The sequence below is a fragment of the Corythoichthys intestinalis genome, chromosome 22 (assembly GCF_030265065.1).
Source record: "Corythoichthys intestinalis isolate RoL2023-P3 chromosome 22, ASM3026506v1, whole genome shotgun sequence".
Classification (NCBI taxonomy): domain Eukaryota; kingdom Metazoa; phylum Chordata; class Actinopteri; order Syngnathiformes; family Syngnathidae; genus Corythoichthys; species Corythoichthys intestinalis.
This window is the reverse complement of record NC_080416.1, coordinates 23575868-23596175: the sequence shown is the minus strand read 5'-3', so window position 1 is coordinate 23596175 and position 20308 is coordinate 23575868. Positions and strand designations below refer to the sequence as shown.

Below are 20308 nucleotides of genomic sequence, written 5' to 3'. Positions count from 1 at the left end.
GAGTAGCTCAAAGTAGCGGAGTAGAGTAGCGTTTTTTTCTTCACAAATTTACTCAGGTAAAAGTAAAAAGTATTGCTTAATAAAAAGTACATTTTTCTCAAACAGTTACTCAAGTAAATGTAACGGAGTACATGTAACGCGTTACTACCCACCTCTGCTTAACTCGGTGTATTGTAGACACAAAGGGCCATTGGGGATCTTTTACTTTAGTTCCATGAACAGTAAGAACCAAGAACTTAATTATTTTTTTGGTGAAAATGTGCCTTTCAGAGACATATTTTCCCCTCCCAATCTCTAATTTAGAGGTTCCATCAACCCAAAAACACTCGTCCGCCGCATTCAGACAATCCCTAATATGAATCATCTGCCGTATTTGTACTCCCAGCTGAGTAGTTTACGGGGTTTGCAGGGAGCAGATGGAGCTTTTGGTAATGAGAAGCAGGAAATTAAAAGAAGGGGGAATTGAGAGGGACGGCCCGTCTGGCTTGAGAAGCGGCAGAGAAAAAAAACAAGAAAATAAGCAAGTATGAGATGGAGGCGGGCGATAGGAGGCGAATACAAATGGACACCGTTCGGGGGGGGGGGGGGGGGCGTGGATAGGCGGGGGGCTGCGAGGAAAGGGAGGGTGGGTCGTCGAGGTTGTGTGAGGAGAACGGATAAAAGAACGTGAGAACCCGCGACTGGCAAATAATGAGACAAAGGCGGCCGAGTCCACATCGATCTCGCCGCCGAGCGGTCGATCGGACCTTGAGAGGCACACAGTGGATGGTGAAAGTCACTGGCCTGAGCCCAGACCTAAATCTGACTGAAAATCTAGTGGACAGTGGGTCACCAAGTCAACACGCTACATGAAGACAGGGTGAAAGTTTGATCAATGTACCTAAACATTGAAAAACAGTTGTTAAATATTCAATGGAATTTACTTCAAAGTTAAACACAGCTGAACTGTACTTAGCTCATTGTCTACCATTGACGGCAGTAGACGTCCAACCTATTTTATTTTGTCAAGATAGATTGGAAGTTTAACCAAAAAAAATCATTGAATTCCAGCGACAGATGAAAAACATGACAGAAATGAAGCATTATTTGTCCAAAGAGCATGAGTGCCCGCTAGTGGAGAAAATAAACCTATTTTATTTTGTCAAAATAGATTGGACATCTCATATTGTCAATGGCAGACAATGAGTTATCAAATCTACTGTAATTAAATAAAAAACAACTAGCATGATGATGCAGTTTGAATATTTAATTCAGTGATAATTTGTATACCACTAGAGGGAGCCCATATATTAACGTATGAATCAATATAATTTGTACATTTAAAAGTCGATTAGGATTCAAGCGGCTATGGTCTAATTGTGTGTGTGGGGGGGGGGGGGGTGTTATGACATTATAAACAATCATGTCCTTGGTTTTAGAATGAAACAAACATACAAGGTTTTTCTTACCATAGTCGTCTTTTTCTATTAGTTGTAATAATGTTCAAAAAGAGCTAAACACACTTTAACACTGTGAACGACTTGTACCTTGAGTGACACGTGTCTAACTATACAAGACTTTTATTTATTCCTCAGTTGAATTGTAATTGAAAAAGACCCTTGAAACAATTTATAGTGGTCCATTTTTACATTTACATCAGGGAAAAACTGGTATTATGATCTAATATGCGGTTCATTTTGTGGAAAAGACTACCTTTATCCTAATTTTAAATACAATTTAAATTCCAATGATTTTGAAATAATAAAACCTATAAATAAAACCTGCTATTTCAGGACACATTTAGTACCCACGCACCTCAGGTTGCCCACCCTGTGAATCAAACCAATGCACGTTTTATTCTCAAGGTAGATAAAGACTCCCGTAGTGTGAATGAATGAGCGCTCTACTATGACAAACAAAGAGCACCACCCACCCACACAATGTATTCATTCCAATGGGCTTCACTTACAGTAGGTTGGAGCTGTTCCAGTACACCGCATGCCGGTTGCTGCCTCTGGACGGCTCCAAGTTGGACAACACCAGCGTCATGATGCTGAGGGAGAACGCGGCCAACGCCATCGTCATCATCGTAGTAAGAAGAGAGAGAAGGTGAAGAATAATCCACGCGTGCGCTCCGAGCTCCCCCTTTGACGCGCCACCAGCCGGACAATTTGCACAGTAAGTAGTTCACCACGTCCGAGTTACGTGTTGTTCAAGTCCAAAGCCATGGCGTACCTTTACTTTCTGGCTTTGTTTTTTTGGAACAGGTGCACGAATTGACCAAGTAGTAGAGGCGAGGTTTGATTTGGTTGTTTTGTGGAGGAGCTCAGCTGCTACCTGCCGGTCCGCTTGGCTGCATCTCTTCCATTCAGCAGCGCCGCTGACTGGATGCGCGCTCGCGCTGGCGCTGTCGCCACCGACACGCCCTCTCGGTGCACCCACGTGTCCATTTTCTTCAAGCACGCGCACGCACAGTTATGCCGCGTTTTTTTTTGGGGGGGGGGGGGTTTGTTTCTTTTTTTCAATTCACCATAAAGCAAGGGCGTAGGTTTGCATAGGGACGGTAGGGACATAACACTACAAACTTTTCAGGATGCTCAAATTATCCCCACCAACTTTTAAGCAACCTTTATTTGCATTATATAATGACTTCAGTTACAGTGGAATGGAAAAGTATTTGAACCTTTTGGAATTTCTCACATTTCTGCATAAAATCACCATCAAATGTGATCTGGTCTTTGTCAAAATTACACAGATGTAAAAACAGTGTCTGCCAGGGGCGTTACCCGGGGGGGGGGGGCATTGCCCACCCACGGACACGCCCTGACCACCCAAAGAAAACTGGATGCAGTACTAATGGCAGTCTGGGCACCGCGTATGTGCACAGGTGTCAAACCGATTCCAGAAAGGGCCAAGTGGGTGCAGGTTTGCTTTCCAACCAATGAAGATCTTTTACATGTGTAATCAGTTGAACTTTGTCAGGTGCTGCTTGTTTCAGCAGGAAGTTCATTGGTTAAACTCTCTGCGTTGTATTGGTTGGAACAAAATCCAGCACCCACTTGGCCCTTTCTGGAATCGGTTTGACACCTGTGGCGTATGGTATCCCATTCATATAGAACTGATGTGTTCTAAGTTTTAACCTTTGCCTTGTTACCTCCTCTTTCACCTTAAAAAAAAAAAAAATGAAATGAAATGTTGGTTTTGTTCCTAGGTGGCGCTACACACATTTACGCATATTTTGATTTTTTTTTTTTTTTTACATTTTCTCAAAGTCAAAGTTTCCACCAGTGTTCACCTGGCTGTTGAGTTTGGTGAGTTTTGAAGCATTCTGAGGGGGTCAAATTAGGGCTCAAAGCGTCGGCAGGACAAATAATGACTGCTAGGGGGCGCTACCAGGGGTGAAAGTGGGCCAGAACAGTCATGAACGCAGTTCCGGTATAAGATTCAGGGCCGGAACGCTGTTCCGGTATACGGTGCTTTGATTCCGAAAATATGACGGCAATTGTAAAAACGCTATGTAAAAAAAAAAAAGTACAAAGCTGCCACACATGCATTTTATCTCCAAGAAGAAAGCAATCTACCAACATCCGATTTACATAAACAAGTGTTAACAACAAGCATAATAAAGGGCTTGTGTTGCGTAATCCGTTTCCACGTTTCCGGAGGTTCAGAACATCTTAACTTTCAATGTGCACTTCTGACTTCATTTATATTATATTATTGATTTCCTTATGATTTTAAAAAGTCAATGTTTGCGCGATCTTCAAAATAAATTCCATTTCACTCTGCATAATATAAGTTATTTGTACTTATTTTTCTGAATTTATGTTACTTATATCTTTATTAAAAAAAAACACACACGCACACAAAAAAGTAAATGTTTACATTAACTTCAGTTTTAATATACATCTTATGTTCTTAAGTAGTTAAAATTTGGCATTTAGTATGTGAGGAAATGAGGGAAAATAAAAATTAGGAGATAGAGGTTGGAGTTATTGCTGTTTTATTTTGCAAATCATGAAAAAAAAAATACAATTTTGAATGAAAATCAGTTTTTGTATGTGTTATAGAAATAACTGACCAAAACAGGGTTTTTTGCATTTTCAGTAGTTTTGATCCCCCCCGACCCCATTTATTTTTTTTTTTAATTTATAAAAACATTTATATGTTTTAGAATTTTTTTTTATTTCTATTTATTTATTTTTATTTATTTATTTTTTTTTATGAATAAAATTTCTGGCTCCGTTGCGACCTTCACGTCTAGGAGTTCCCGCAAGAAATTCTAGCCACTTTCACCCCTGGGCGCTACATAGTGTATTTGGAATTTTTCTTCACACAGTATCAAAGATTGCACCTGTCTTGACCTGCCTGCCGATTTTGGTGCATTTTGAAGCATTCTAAGGGGGTCAAATTGAGCTTAAAGGGGCTGCGGAACAAAGAATAACTATAATAATAAATAAAACTGAGGAACCACAAGAGGATACCTAAAAAACAACATTGTCACCTGCATGTCCATACTGTTCAGTTATGGATCTGTTCTAGGTCAAATCAAATCAACTTTTATTTGTTTTGACCAAATCATAACAACAGTTACCTCAAGGAGAAAACATGTTTTAAGGTGCAGTAGCCCTACGCTGGTTTTCGACCCACTTGAGCATTTTTATTTTTGTTTTTTTGCCCCCCCAGATAAGACGAATGTCCACCCACACCTGGCATCCTGGTAACACCAGTGGTGTCTGCTTTAACTAAAATTACCCAAACATTTATAGGTTTTCATATTTTAATGAGGATACCATGCAAACAATGACAGAAGGGGGAAAATAAGTAAGTGAACCCTCTGCCTAAGGAGACGTAAAAAGCAAATGAAACCAATTTTTAGTACCAAACAATTTAAGTCAGGTGTGTGCCCAATCATTAATGAGTGGTTTAAGGCTATCCTGCCCACTAAAAAACACACACCTGGTAAGAATTGTCCTGATGAGAAGCATTTGTCTTGATGAGAAGCATTGTCTGATGTGCATCATGGCTCGGTCAAAAGAGCTGTCTGAAGACCCATGATCAATGATTGTTGATTTGTATAAGGCTGGGAAATGATACAAAACCATCTCTAAAAGTCTGAATGTTCATCACTCGACAGTCAGAGAAGTTGTCTACAAATGGAGAGAGTTTGGCACTATTTCTTCTCTCCCAAGGAGTGGTCGTCCACCAAAGATGGTGACAAGAGTTCAGCGCAGAATACTCAGAGAGGTTAAAAAAAGAACCCTTGAGTCTCTGCTCAAGACTTACAGATATCACTGGCACAGTCCAATATCTCTGTGCACAACTATATGTAAAAACTAAACTATGGCCAAGAATAGAGTTCATGGGAGGACCCCACGGAGGAAGCCACTGCTGCCTAAAAAAAAACATTGCTGCTAGTTTAATGTTCGCAAAAAGGCACTTGAACACTTCACAGAAGTTTTGGCAAAATATTTTGTGGACTGATGAAACCAACGTTGACTTGTTTGGGAGTAAAATACAACATCATGTGTGGAGGAAAAATGGAACAGCTCACCAACATCAACACCTCATCCCCACCGCGAAGCATAATGGAGGGAGCATAATGATTTGGGGCTATTTTGCTGCCTCAGGGCCTGGGAAACTTGCAATTAATGGAAGAATGAATTCAAAAGTTTATCAGGATGTTTTGTAGCAAAACCTGAGACTGTCTGTCAGACAGTTGAAGCTAAAAAGAGGATGGATGCAGCAACGAGACAATGATCCAAAACACAGAAGTAAATCAACTTCATAATGGTTTCAGAAGAATAAAATACACATTCTGGAGTGGCCAAGTCAAAGTCCAGACTTGAACCCCATTGAGATGCTGTGGCATGACCTAAAGGCAGCAATTTATGCCAGACATCCCAGGAATCTGACTGAACTACAGCAGTTTTGTAGAGAAGAATGGGCCGAGATTAGTCCTGATCGATGTGCCAGACTGATCTGCAGCTACAGGAAGCGTCTGGTTGAAGTTATTTCTGCCAAAGGGGGGGCCCTAAAATATTAAATTTGAACGTTCACTTAATTATTTTCCCCCCTTCTGTCATTGTTTGCATACTATCCTTGTTAAAATATGAAAACCTATAAATGTTTGGGTGGTTTTAGTTAAAGCAGACACTGTTTTTATATCTGTGTGATTTTGACAAGGATCAGATCATATTCGATGTTAATTATGTGTGTGATTTTGACAAGGATCAGATCACATTTGATGTTAATTTTATGCAGAAATGTGAGAAATTCCAAAAGGTTCAGATGCTTTTTCATAGCACTGTATTTGCATTATATAATGACTTGAGTTATATACTGTAGGTCATTTAGATTATCTTCCCATATGTTGTGAAGCGAATATTATTCTTTCCTATATTTACTGTTTGACTGTTGGTATTACTCTAACACACCCAATATAAAATAAATAGCATTTTAGAAGTTTTAGAAAAGCAAGTAGTATATATTTGAAAAGTTGGGACTTGGAATGATTGAAATTTGCAGCGTCAAGACAACGGGCAGATACAGGCATAACAGATACAGGACGCTTTCTGACCACTGAAACCCAACACGTGCGTCATGCAGCTGACTGAGCGAGATTGACCCCGACAAGCAGGTGATAGGCAAGACATCTACAAGCCCACGTCTGCACCACCAAATCCCGCAATCAGCTCTTGCGGACAGTCCAGAACAAATGGCGGGACATCCTGTTTTGCCACAGGGAAAACCTGACAACACAAAGACTCCACGGCTGAGAATTTGAACACTCAGCGCTGAGGCTAACAAAATCTCCAACTCTGGTTTCCTTGGCAACAGTGACGCACTGTTAAGGATCACGCAAGGGTTGGGAGATCCCAACGTAGACAAGAGGGAACGTGAGTGGGAAGATGCCAAGTTTATTGAACATACGAGGATTGCTCAGACGGAAAGAGGAGTTGTTGCGGAGGGGCACCGTAGATGCCAAAGTGGGTTGCCAGTGGTTGTTGGGTTGGCGGTTAAAAGAATAAGCGAAGGTTTCCGACGAGGGGTGCGCTCATCAGGTCCTGGAGGTGAGAAAAAGATGTCATGAGCCGAGAGTTAAAATCAATTTATATAATAGGAGTGCGGGATACAACAACTGAGAAGTGTGACAAATTGATCTGGCGACATGGTGGTGCATCCGCTGGGCTTTTAAAGATGGCTGATAGTAACTGCTCACAGCTGTGGCCACTCCACCCGTCTGACCTGTAATCAGGCAAACCCCCCTCACCTGATGTAAGGCTCTGGAAGGAGGGGGCAGAGGCCCCAACACGCACTGACTCATCGGCCCAGAAAACTACCCTAAACAATGACCAAACACACCCTTCTTCTGGACCACAGCCCACCTCACCAGAGCCTTCAAAAGACTGAACTTGCGCTTATGGCACCCAAAGGGGTGCCGTTCATTTGTGCTACGTTTGCGTTATTTGTTGGGACAACCCTCTGCTATTGAGAGAGTTTGTACGCTTAGTCAGCCACGACGGAGGTGCTGCGAGTCCATTTTGCAATAAATATGGGGGTGCATGACGTCATCACTCAAAATTAATACCTCAAAAACGATAGCAGCACAAACCAGCACAAACGATTGACACAATTTTTTGCCATTTTTAATAAAAGTGGGGGGCCGGTTGATTTTAGATGGACCTATAAAAAGATTGTTAATATCTTAAAAACAATAGCTGCACTAGATAGAGGTGCACGATAATTATCGGTTCGATAATTATCGGTCCAATAATAGGAATTATGACATCATCCCAATAAATCCAATAACATTATTAATAAGCCCGAAAATATACTGTATAATGTTTTTGGCATGGTGTTGGTGGATTGGGATGTGTGCATTTGTTTCCACCACTGTTTGCCAGGTGCAAAGTATTGTTACTGGTCTACAGGTCGTATTTCTCCATCACTGAGTGATAAACTTTACTATGGGAATTAGCAAATGTTTGCATTTTACAGTGTTATGTTTTCAAGTTGTTGAGAGGCCTTTTGGTTATTGATAGGCTTGCTGTCCTATAATTGCCTTGTTAAGAAAGTTTCATGGGCCAAAACCACAAAAGTCTCCTCTCCTGTTGCACCAAAAGTTTTATCTGCTGACAAAGCACAATACCTGTTGGGTTTATGTTTGTTTTTGTCCAGTGCTCATTGTTCAGGGGAACACATCGTCAATCACATTGACTGTTTGTGATTGACTCAAATTACTAGTCCTTCTCAAAAAATTTGCATATTGTGATAAAGTTCATTATTTTCTGTAATGTACTGATAAACATTAGACTTTCATATATTTTCGATTCATTACACACAACTGAAGTAGTTCAAGCCTTTTATTGTTTTAATATTGATGATTTTGGCAATAAAGTCAAGAAAAAACAAAAATCCCTATCTCAAAAAATTAGCATATCATGAAAATGTACTATAGAGAAGCTACTAACCTAATCATTTGAATCAACGAATTAACTCAAAACCCCTGCAGAAGATTCCTGAGGCTTTTAGAAACTCCCAGCCTGGTTCATTACTCAAAACCGCAATCATGGGCAAGACTGCCGACCTGACTGCTGTCCAGAAGGCCATCACTGAAACCCTCAAACAAGAGCCTAAGACACGGAAAGAAATTTCTGAGCGAATAGGCTGTTCCCAGAGTGCTGTATCAAGGCACCTCAGTGGGAAGTCTGTGGGAAGGAAAAAGTGTGGGACACAACCACACAACCAGAATAGGTGACTGCACCCTGAGAAAGATTGTGGCCGATTCCAGACCTTGGGGGACCTGCAGAAACATTGGACTGAGTCTGGAGTAGAAACATCCAGAGCCACCGTGCACAGGCATGTGTGAAACAGCGGCAGAAGCGCCTGACCTGGGCTACAGAGAAGCAGCGCTGGACTGTTGCTCAGTGGTCCAAAGTACTTTTTTCAGATTAAAGCAAATTTTGCATGTCATTCGGAAATCAAGGTGCCAGAGTTTGGAGGAAGACTGGGGAGAAGGAAATTCCAAAATGACTGAAGTCCAGTTTCAAGTACCCACAGTCAGTGATGGTCTGGGATGCCACGTCAGCTGCTTGTGTTGGTATGTGTTTTATCAAGGGCAGGGTCAATGCAGCTAGCTATCAAGCACTTCATGCTTCCATCTGCTGAAAAGCTTTATGGAAATGAAGATTTAGTTTTTCAGCATGACCTGGCACCTGCTCACAGTGCCAAAACCCCTGGTAAATAGTTAACTGACCATGGCATTTCTGTGCTCAATTGGCCTGCCAACTCTCATGACCTGAACCCCATAGAGAATCTTTGGGATACTGTGGATGAGCTTAAGGCCGCTATTGAAGTATACTGGGCCTCCATAACACCTCAGCAGTGCCACAGGCTGATTGCCTCCATGTCACGCCGCATTGAAGCATTCATTTCTGCAAAAGGATTCCCGACGTAGTATTGAGTGCATAGCTGATATAATTAATTGAAGGTTGACTTTTTTTGTATTAAAAGTATTGAAGGTTGACTTTTTTTGTATTAAAAAACAGTTTTTTGTATTGATCGGATGAAATATGCAAATTTTTTGAGATGGGGATTTTTGTTTTTTCTTGACTTTTTTTGCCAAAATAATCAATATTAAAACAATGAAAGGCTTAAACTACTTCAGTTGTGTGTAATGAATCTAAAATATATGAAAGTCTAATGTTTATCAGTACATTACAGAAAATAATGAACTTCATCACAATATGCTATTTTTTTTAGAAGGACTAGTATATTTATTTGAAAAAATAAATATGGGCACTTTATTTGAAGTCAAAACTATTCCTGTCTTTGTTTTGTTCATTATAACAATGTTCATGTCATCATGAACAGTCTGGTTAGGTCAAAGGCAAATCTATGCTGAATCCACCACTAGTATTTTTGACCAACAGGTGTTCAAAAACTCAGGTGAATGTACAATTACATATGTACATTATCTGTTATCGTATCAGTATTGGTCTCGAGGAGCAGGAAGTTATCAATATCAGTATCGGGATTTTTTTTTTGTTTTTTTTTAAAAGGATATCGTTCACTCCTAAGCAGCACAAACTTGGCACAAACGAATGACATAGTTTTTCAATAAATTTGCATCTAATGGGGGGCCAACTTCACGGAGGTCTATATTTCTGTCTGCATCCTGAACGACCGGATATTAAATCTGCAACAATAAACACTTCTAATTCTCACAGCTGGAAATTATGCTAGTGTGAAAGCAATAATTCATAGTTTTCTCCGCTTCCTGTGAATTAACATGTGTTGTGATCCCTTCCCCCTTTCCTTCATGTATCTCGGTTCGTAGTACGAGCTTCCACCTGTCAGTGTGGCTGTGAAGCAGCAGACCGGGCCCGGGCTCAATCTGGATGCACATTAATGATTCAACAGGAGTTGGAGTCGGAGCACGGATGCGTGTTCTATTGTCTGCTTGCTCCATTTTATTACTCACGGCTCAGATCGACGCCGGGTCGGTTGTTTGCTGCCGTATTTGTTGAAGCCTCCGGTCGCCGTGGTAACGTCACACACCAAAATCACGCCGCACAACTCTCGGTTCGCTTTGAAAGTTTATGGGGATGCGGCTAAATTATAAATTACGTATTGTGCATAATCAATGCAAATGAGAAAATAAACACACCTCACCTGTATGAAAAATGTTTTTTTTTTATTAATAAAATGTACTCTGTTTTTATATTACGGTTGAAATATGGCTATTTTGGTACTGATGATTTTTCTTGTTAATCTGCTGTTCCCACATGTTTGGGGAGATAGGAAATTGCAATGGCAATCTAGTAGTGGTTGGAGGTTAACCAAGATTTAGATTATTTTAATTATTGGTTAATGGAAAAAAACTGCAAATACGTATAGCTCCATGTTTAGTACTGAAATAGAAATGGAGGAAGGGTGTATTTGGAAATTTTAATTAACCTGTTTAATTCCGCCTCTGGTGGTTGAAACCACTCTATCAGCCATGCTATATTAATATCTCGCCTAATTCCAAATAATAAGCATCTGCCTAGGTTTGATTAACTCGGCCAATTTCGTATCCGGTAATAGTGTGCCTTATTTTCCCCCACAGCCAGAAGCTGGAGAAACATCGGGACGATCCTCTACAAGTCTACATCATTAAATGAAGTCTGCCAGTGCAGTACTGTCCAGTTTACATGTTATCTGGGGTGAAAAACCATTTGTAGGCATAAAACATTGTGACTCAGGTCATTGTTATGTATAGAAATTGTGACAAATGATTCTGTTAAGCACATCATCGACATCAAGATGAAGGCAACAATAATTTCTGGAAAAACGCTTCTATGGACTTTCTGCACCCACACTCGTATTTACTGTATATTGCCATGTGTTCCATTGGTGGCAAAGGTTGGAATGTGCCACATATAGACCTTTGCCGATAACCGGTTTCAAAGTATACAGTGGTATGAAAACGTCATGGTTTCAAACTTTCCGTCATACCGTCCCTATGGTATTAGCTATTTTTTTATGTCCCAAAAAATGCAGGAAGAAATCCTTCACTTGCAGCTGCAAGGCTCAACCCTCCCCAACCGTTTGTTGCTCAGTGTCAGTGAGTCAGTTGTGCTACACGATGGCTGGAGGAGGTGAAACTTCTGAACTTTTTCCCCCCATCGAAGAAAACGAAATAGTTGGTATGGGAATACTTCGGCAAAAGAAAACTGACAGACGGCCGCGGTTTAGAGGAGGAGGGCCAACCGACATGTAAAACACGTCCGCGGAAGGTGGCTGCCGACGACGCAATACCTCCAATATAATTTCACATTTATACAAAATTAAAGGAATGACTGACTTACATTGCTAAAGGAAAACAAAAGAATTTGTGAATTTTTGGGACACATACTGTATATGTACATTGTATTTTGCCTGGCACGGTCAGACTGTTCTCCCTGTATTTTTCAAACACTGAGAGAAATAGTCTGGAAACCATCCCATTAACGGCCTCTCGAGCAGGTACAAAATCATTCGACAAATCAGATTTGTTTATTTGCGTGACGTGTTCTTAACGAGCAACGTCACTCTTGCGCATCGGAAGTCGTCTCCTCAACAACACAGATGGTGAAGAGGAGAGCCGAGAATATGTTCCAATCCACGGTAAAATCAGTTTTAAATTACCAAAAACACATCGACACGAGTCATTGACAACAGTCCGTCTCGCGCTAGCCATGTTGAATAAACTCCGTTCTCCTCGTATGTTTACTTCCGCGCGCAAGTCCCTCGTCCTGCCCTCGTCGTTTTACTAACGTCACGTCTGCCCGTCGCTGATTGGTCCACTCTGCTGTCTGTTTGCTGTGGCTTGCTCCGCCCTGGAAATTGTATCCGCTGAATGGTAGCCAGACTCAATAGCTGAAACAGCGGTGAGTCTGGTGTACCAGGCAACATTGTATTAACACTCTAAAGAAATCTTGGAATGTATTTACATCTTCTATATAGACCCCAATCACGTGACGTCACAACTCCGCCCCCCTGACTGGTGCCGCCATATTGTCCGTCAGTTCATCGTATTTACATATTACCGCTACGTACATTCCTACATATTCCTGCGTGTTTTTCTGCTTGTCTAAGGAATCACCGCCTAGTAAACGAACCCAAAAACCTTCCTGACAATCTTTAACATTGATTAATCCAAATGCTGAAGGCATGTGTGGCGGTTGGTTGCAGTAACAGAGAAGATAAACGGTCATTTTAGTAGTTGCTGTGTGCCCATTGTTAAAAGGGCAAATCTCTAAAGCAGCACGTTTTGTTTATCTCGGTCCATGATGCGTTTGTGTCGACAGCCGTTAGACAATGAAAACATCAATATGATGCCAACACGATGGCAGACATCATCAGACGGAGACTATGAAGCTTGTCGCGCAGCAAGAAGGTGAGCGCAACAACAGGTGTGCCAAAAATAGCCGCCCTGCGTGAAATGTCCCCCTTGACGGGGGCTCCCACACGGAAACGACTTTCTTGTACCGTGAATATGTATTATTTTACTCTGCTTGAACTAATAAATGCCATACCTGTGTAATTGTCATTGGGATATGGTCGTGAAGACCTGTAGACTAATACATTTCTGTTCAAAGATGGTGATGTGGCCCAGTCCATGATTTGTTACTAAAATACAGTACTAATATTTTGTGTAATTTAATTATCTAAAACTGATCTTACAGTCGTAAATCCATTACTGTAATGCGTCCATGAAAACATTTGATGTTTTCACGTCAATAAAGCGTTATAAATAAGCGCTCCCATCAGGGGGGACATTTCACGCGAGGCAGCTATTTTTCGGAACACACCGGCCCGTTGTCGATCAAGTTTCATTTTACAATCGTGACAACGGTGACGCTCAGCTGACCAAATGTCGGCTTATATTCGGGCCGGTGCCGATTTTGGGTACCCGACTCCTCATCGTGACATAAACTGGAGTATGATTGGAAATTCTGTGGTCTTGGGATGAACTCTGACGCACGGGACGGGACCAGACGGGAGGAAACATCGGTTTGGGCATCAAATATGGATCTGGTGACTGGATCGACCGAAGCTTTTCCAAATAACGGCTTTTATGCAACTCATCCAATGAGTTTACAGCGTCTGAACGCACCGGGGCTTCCATAATTTGCAAGTGAATCCACCTTCAGAAACTACGATCATTGACAATCCGGACACACAATGACGGACAATACGGCGGCACAATACAGCGATCACGTGATTGTGTGACGTTGGTGATTGGGGTCTATACAGAAGTATTTTTCATTTTTGTCTGTGCAAGCTGTGTGAATGTGTATAAGATTTTCTTTTTTTTTTTATTTAATTGGGTTGCGAAATATGACCTTGTGGTCATGCTTTGAACTTTCAGTTTTTGTCTCTTATAGTTTTCAGTTTTTGAAAAACAGTTAAAAAGGGGGGGGTTAAAGGTTAGTAAACACTGTCATGAACGTTTTTCACCAGCTACGAGAGTTAACTCCAGTGGGTTTAGTGTGTCTAGCGATAGTAAAACGTGTTCTTTTCTCTCTGGCAACTGTCTGTGCTTTGGTCTTTTAGTTTCTGTCTCTTTTATTTTTTGAAAAACAAAGACAATATGGGGGGGGTTAAAGGCTTGTAAACACTGTCATGAACGTTTCCCACCACCTACGAGAGTTAAATCCAGTGTGTTTAGTGTGGCTAGCGATGGTAAAACATGTGGTTTTTTTTTTTCTATCAGGCAACTGTCTGTGCTTTGGACTTTTAGTTTTTGTCTCTTTTATTTTTTTGTAAAACAAAAACAATATGGGGGGGTTAAAGGTTAGTAAACACTGTCATGAACGTTTCTCACTAGCTACGAGAGTAACTCCAGTGTGTTATGTGTGTCTAGCGATGGTAAGACATGTGTTTTTTTTTCTCTCTGGCAACTGTGTTTAGAAAGAAAGTGTGTGTATACTGTAAATATGATACGAGTCATACAGATGTGCCTTTTATGGAAAATAATTCAATTATTTTTGTTCTGATGGTAATAATGTTGAGCTGTAGGTTTACGCTCATTTAAAGGACTGCGTTTATTTTAATTTTATTTAGAATATTTCATGTTTTTACATTTATTTTAACATAACATTATACTTATGATCCAATTTGCTAATATGAATTGAAAAATATAAATCCTGTTCAATGGGAAAAAAAAGTTTTTTTTAATCCCAAATATCTCAAAGTAATACATTTTAGAGCTGCAATTGCAATACCGTGAAATTTCATGATATTAGATCTGAGTTGCTGCCATGTATGGCGTTCAAAGCCCAGATGCCAGAGAGGGTGAGTGATAGGCTAAAATGGGCTCTGGCAAGGTAATGGTCAGCTTTAAGAGGAACTTTGACTAATAGAGCAAATGGCTATTATGCCACACATTGGTTTGATGGCAATTTTCAACTGCACAAGCATGTGATCATTATCCCACGTATTGCCTTGAAATGGGTTTTGACTACAAAAACATGTGGTATTTCTGCCACACAAGGCTTTCAAAGAGACTACACAAGTAGGTGATTGTAATGCCCAACATAATTTTAAGAGGAAAGACTAGAAGAGATTAAAGGTGTTATAATTCATTTTAATCGGGAAAATTGATTTCAAATAGAGTATTACCACATTGAGTTGAACTCTTGGTCACGAAACAGATTTAAAAAATTGGTCATGGTTCCACCGTACCACCACAAGCATACGAGTAGCCAAGACGCCCACTAGCCCGAGGCTGAGCTGCGTTGTTTTTGTTTACGAAGTAGCGAGTACACTTACCACCCGATGATTCCCTGAGGGCCAACGTTAACTGTCTCATAGTAATATCTCGCTTTGACACATTCTCCGGGTTGTTTTTGTCAGACTCTTTTGGGTGCCCTCCAGGCCCGTTGCCATGGCGATGGAGAGCACAGTATCATCCCTATCCCGTTTGTCCTACCACGTATGGCTGAGTCCCCTTCGTTCTGGCACGAAGACATTTGTCATTCTCTTGTCGCCTTCCCAACCCAGAAGGAAAGTGACAGATATACTGTATATAACACAATATAGACGGAGCATATTCTGCGGTTTGCCTGTAAACTGATGATGTCTTGCTTTCTGTGCCACAGCGCGCCAATGAAAGCGAGATGAAATTATGGAGAGTGACATTTAATATGTTTCCAGGACCCGGCGAAAAGCAGCAGAGGCCGGCGGATGCATATTTATGATGTGTGCTTTGTGCAGTGGTGAAGCTATGCCAGTGTCATAAGTTATTGAAGACATTTGTTCTTAGTATATGCGACACTGCTTATGTACGCCTAATGCCTTCCCTGCATGAACCTTAATTTGTCAACCTTTGACTGTATTTGGGAGAAATTCATAAACACAAGCAGGGCACCAAAGTGTTTATTATGTAGATAATTGGACATTATCAATCAGCCTCAGCGCTTTCTATCCTTGACTGGCCATTGATTCCCTGACCAACTTCATTCTGTGTAAGCATTATTGACAAAGGAGAAAAAATCATCCTCTCCTCAGTGGGCTTCCTCAATTCCTTTTCTTGTTGTTATCGCTCATTTCCTATGCTAATCTCTTCCTCATTTTTATTGTTAATTAACATGCACTTGATTAAACTGGATGTGTGGTGTCGCCGCCGCTAAACACTGATCTATTTTATTCATCCGCAAATCACGCCAAATGTCAAACTTTGAATATTAAACAAATGCGAGAATGGCAAAAATAACAACAGCGGAGGCAGAAGCGGCGACGGCGGCCTTTTGAAGTCAAAACAGATGGAGACAAATGAACATGTGTTCAAATAACAGCATAAAATGAATTTCTGTCTCGCAGTGCACTGCCTTCATCCCCTACAGTTTTGCATCCTCTGCGATGGAATTAATCATCGATGGTCTACCGGTTTATGACAAGTTGTTTACAAAAAGAATGGCTAGATAGTTGTGGTGAAAGTCTTTGAACAGTAAAATAAGTAATAACAATAACAATACCCTCATGTAGTCAAAGCAATCACTTTTTCAAGCTATGCATGGCATGAAAATCACACACATATACAGTATTTCAAACAATGACTATCCAATGCTGTCTTTGGCATAACAACCGTGTGTCAAAATCACAGTCAAAACTACTGGACTGTCTCAGAAAATTAGAATACACAATATTCTAATTTTCTGAGACAGTCCTGTACATTAATCCACCATTTAAAGCAGGGGTGTCCAAACTTTTTGCAAAGGGGACCAGATTTGGCGTGGTAAAAATGTGGGGGGCCGACCTTGGCTGACGTCCTTTACATAGAACAATATACAGGACTGTCTCAGAAAATTAGAATATTGTGTATTCTAATTTTCTGAGACAGTCCAGTATGTATGGTCCAACAGTCACACACTCAAGTAGTCAAAACTGCCCGCAGCATATCAGTCGAATCATACTATTGATGAAATCACTCGCACAACTGTGTGGCATAACAATCACACACTTGTGCAGTCAAAATTACTCTTAAAGATCTGCTCGGCATAAAAATACGTATGTACACATAAAATACACATAATCGTGCTGTTGAAACCATTCATAAAACTGTGGTATTACAATCCCACACCTGTGTAGTCCATATTTACTCCCAAGGCTATGCATGGCATAACAATCACACACTTGTCTAGTCAAAACCACTCTCAAAGCTATATGTGCCAAAATAATTACACTACTGTGTAGTCAAACTCATTCTCAAGGGAATGCAGGTCATAACAATCACATAAATGTGTTTTTGAAATGACTCTTGCAGCTATAAATGGCATAGCAATCTACACTCATTGTGTCAAAATCCCTCTTAAAGATGTGCTTGGCATATAAATGACATAATTGTGTTGTTGAAATCATTCGTAAAACTGTGACATAACAATCACACACTTGTGTCATCATAATTACTCTCAAAGCTATGTGTGGCATAACGATCACACACTTGTCTAGTCAAAACCACTCTCAAAGATAAATGTGACAAAATAATCACACCGCTGTGTAGTCAAAATCCTTTTCATGGACAATGCATTGCATAACAATCACATAAATGTCATTTTGAAATAACTGTTGTAGCAATGAATGGCATGACAATCACACACTCATGAAGTCAAAATCACTCCTAAAGACCTGCTTGGCATAAAAATCACATAATCGTGTTGTTGAAATCATAATCACACACTTTTCATATTAACTCCCAAAGCTATGCGTGGCATAACAATCACACACTTTTCTCATCAAAACCATTCTCAAAACTATATGTGCCAAAATAATCATACCACTGAGTAGTCAAAATCCTTCTCAAGGACATGCACGTCATAGCAGTCACATAAATGTGTTTTTAAATCACTCTTGTAGCTATGAATGGCATAACAATTCCACACTCATGGAGTCAAAATCACTCTTAAAGCTCTGCTTGGCATATAAATCACGTAATTGTGTTGTTGAAATCATTCGTAAAACTGTGGCATAACAATCACACACTTGTGTAGTCATATTCACTCCCAATGTGTGGCATAACAATCACACACTTGTGGAGTCAAAACCACTCTCAAAGCTATATGTGCCAAAATAATCACAGCACTGTGTAGTCAAAATCCTTATCATTGACATGCATGGCATAACAATCACAAAAATGTAATTTTTAAATCACTCTTGTAGCTATGATTGGCATAACAACCCCACACTCATGGAGTCAAAATCACTGTTAACTCATTTGCTCCCAAAAACGTATAAATACGTTCTATTTTAATTGTTTCAGTGTCCCAAAGACGTACAGTATTTATATGACACATCTCTAGGTTCTGATTCAACTTAGCTTCAAAGCACAAAGCTTAAAATCCATTTAAAGCAATAAAACTGGCCAATGGAGGACAGTAGCGCATTTGGTATGACCCCCAACCCGATTCAACGGAACGAACGGCGGGCCACATGGCCAAGGCGCAGGCGGAAGATGACCGAATGGACGTCCAGGATGCCAGGCAGCGAACGACCAAGCAGAACAACCAGGAGGATGCCCGGGATGCCAGGCGTTGGACAACCGAGCAGACCCACCGGGACCACCAGTGCAGCGGACGATGCTGTTGAGTCCGTGCTGGAAACACAAAAAAAAAATCCATCTTTATGAGACAGGCGGCACTGAGTGAAAAGTTTACCCTGGCCTCCGCGGCCACAACAGCGTCACCTCACAGTTAGTTATGTGTGAATAAATTGTTTCTTTGCTATCAAAAGCTCTATTAGTCTTGTTGTGTATGTTGTTTTGTAAAAGGGAAACATTATTCAGATGTTTGGAATGTAACTAAAGCAAAAAAAATAGCTGTGTTAAAGTCAAAGTTATGTTTGAAATGTATGCATTTACTGGACTGTCTCAGAAAATTAGAATACACAATATTCTAATTTTCTGAGACAGTCCTGTATATTGTTCTATGTAAAGGACGTCAGCCAAGGTCGGCCCCCCACATTTTTACCACGCCAAATCTGGTCCCCTTTGCAAAAAGTTTGGACACCCCTGCTTTAAATGGTGGATTAATGTACAGGACTGTCTCAGAAAATTAGAATATTGTGTATTCTAATTTTCTGAGACAGTCCAGTACAAAAAGCTCAATTTCTTTTTTTTTCATCAGATATTGGAAAATTGCTCAAACTAAGCTATTTTCTAATGCTGGTTTCTAAAAAATGGAAAAAGCTATGAAATAACTTTTTTTCCTGCTGAAAGAAGAGTCTAATCTTTCTTTTGGTGGGTTCCATGTTTATATAGCAATAGAACAGAATTTTCTGTGGGCCTTGCAAAATCAGTCAAAATCCAGTAAAACGGCCAGGAGCGAAGGGGGGTTGCACCAGTCAAAATGGGCGGGAGTGAATGAGTAAAAGATCTGCTTGGCATAAAAATCAAATAATCGTGTTGTTGAAATAATTTGTAAAACTGTGGGATAACAATCACACACTTGTGGAGTCATATTCACTGCCAAAGATATGCGTGGCATAACAATCACGTTTCACATGCTTGTGGAGTCCAATTTACTTTCAAAGCTAAAGTGCCAAAATAATCACACCACCTTGTAGTCAAAATCCGTCTCATGGACATGAATGGCATAACAATCGCATAAATGTGATTTCGAAATCACTTTTGTTGCTAAGAATGGCATAACAATCAGACACTCACGGAGTCAAAATCTCTCTGAAGGTTATGCTTGGCATAACAATCACACGTTTGTGTAGTCAAAATCACTCTCAAAGCTATACATGGCAGAATAATTACACCCTTTTGTCGTCAAAAGAATTCTCAAGGATTCGCATGGCAAAATAATTACACTTTTGTGAAGTCTCATGAGTCTCAGGGTGAAAAAATTACTAGAATTGAGTTGTAAATAATACTGCAAAAAAAAAAAAAAAAGATCTTCATTACTCCCTCTTTTAGTGCTGTATCTTTTTGTGGAGGTAAGAAATGAGGCGAACCCTGGGGCCACACAGTCAGTTTGCTGGCACAGCAAAAACTGAAAAGTTCATGAATCAAAAGGGGAAGGTTATAAAAATGGCCAACAGGAGGGTCAGTGACGTGGATGCATTAGGGAAAATGGAAGCCTATGAGGGCCCTTTAAGTGTCCTGAGGGTGGTGGGCGTCCATCATGTTGTCCCCTCGAGTGCTGCCCGCACTTAACCCATCCCACTGTTGCAAATGGCTAATCTAATTGTGATGATACAAGCGGAGGATAATATCATCTGCGCGGCAATCAAGAACAGTGCTCTTGAGGGATGAAATGCACTAGAGAAAGCACCTTGGAGGGCGGACAACAAGGTCCGG

General features: G+C 40.6%; 1 protein-coding gene across 1 annotated transcript in view; it reads right to left on the bottom strand.

The window, feature by feature from the left end:
* The window catches only part of efna3a (ephrin-A3a), a 137352-nt gene extending 135025 nt beyond the window's left edge, over positions 1-2327 (bottom strand). Inside the window, exon 1 of the mRNA XM_057827925.1 lies at positions 1949-2327. Within this exon, the coding sequence (XP_057683908.1) occupies positions 1949-2067 (119 nt within the window). The 5' untranslated portion in view covers positions 2068-2327. The remainder of the gene's footprint in view (positions 1-1948) is intronic.
* Positions 2328-20308: the final 17981 nt, after the last annotated feature.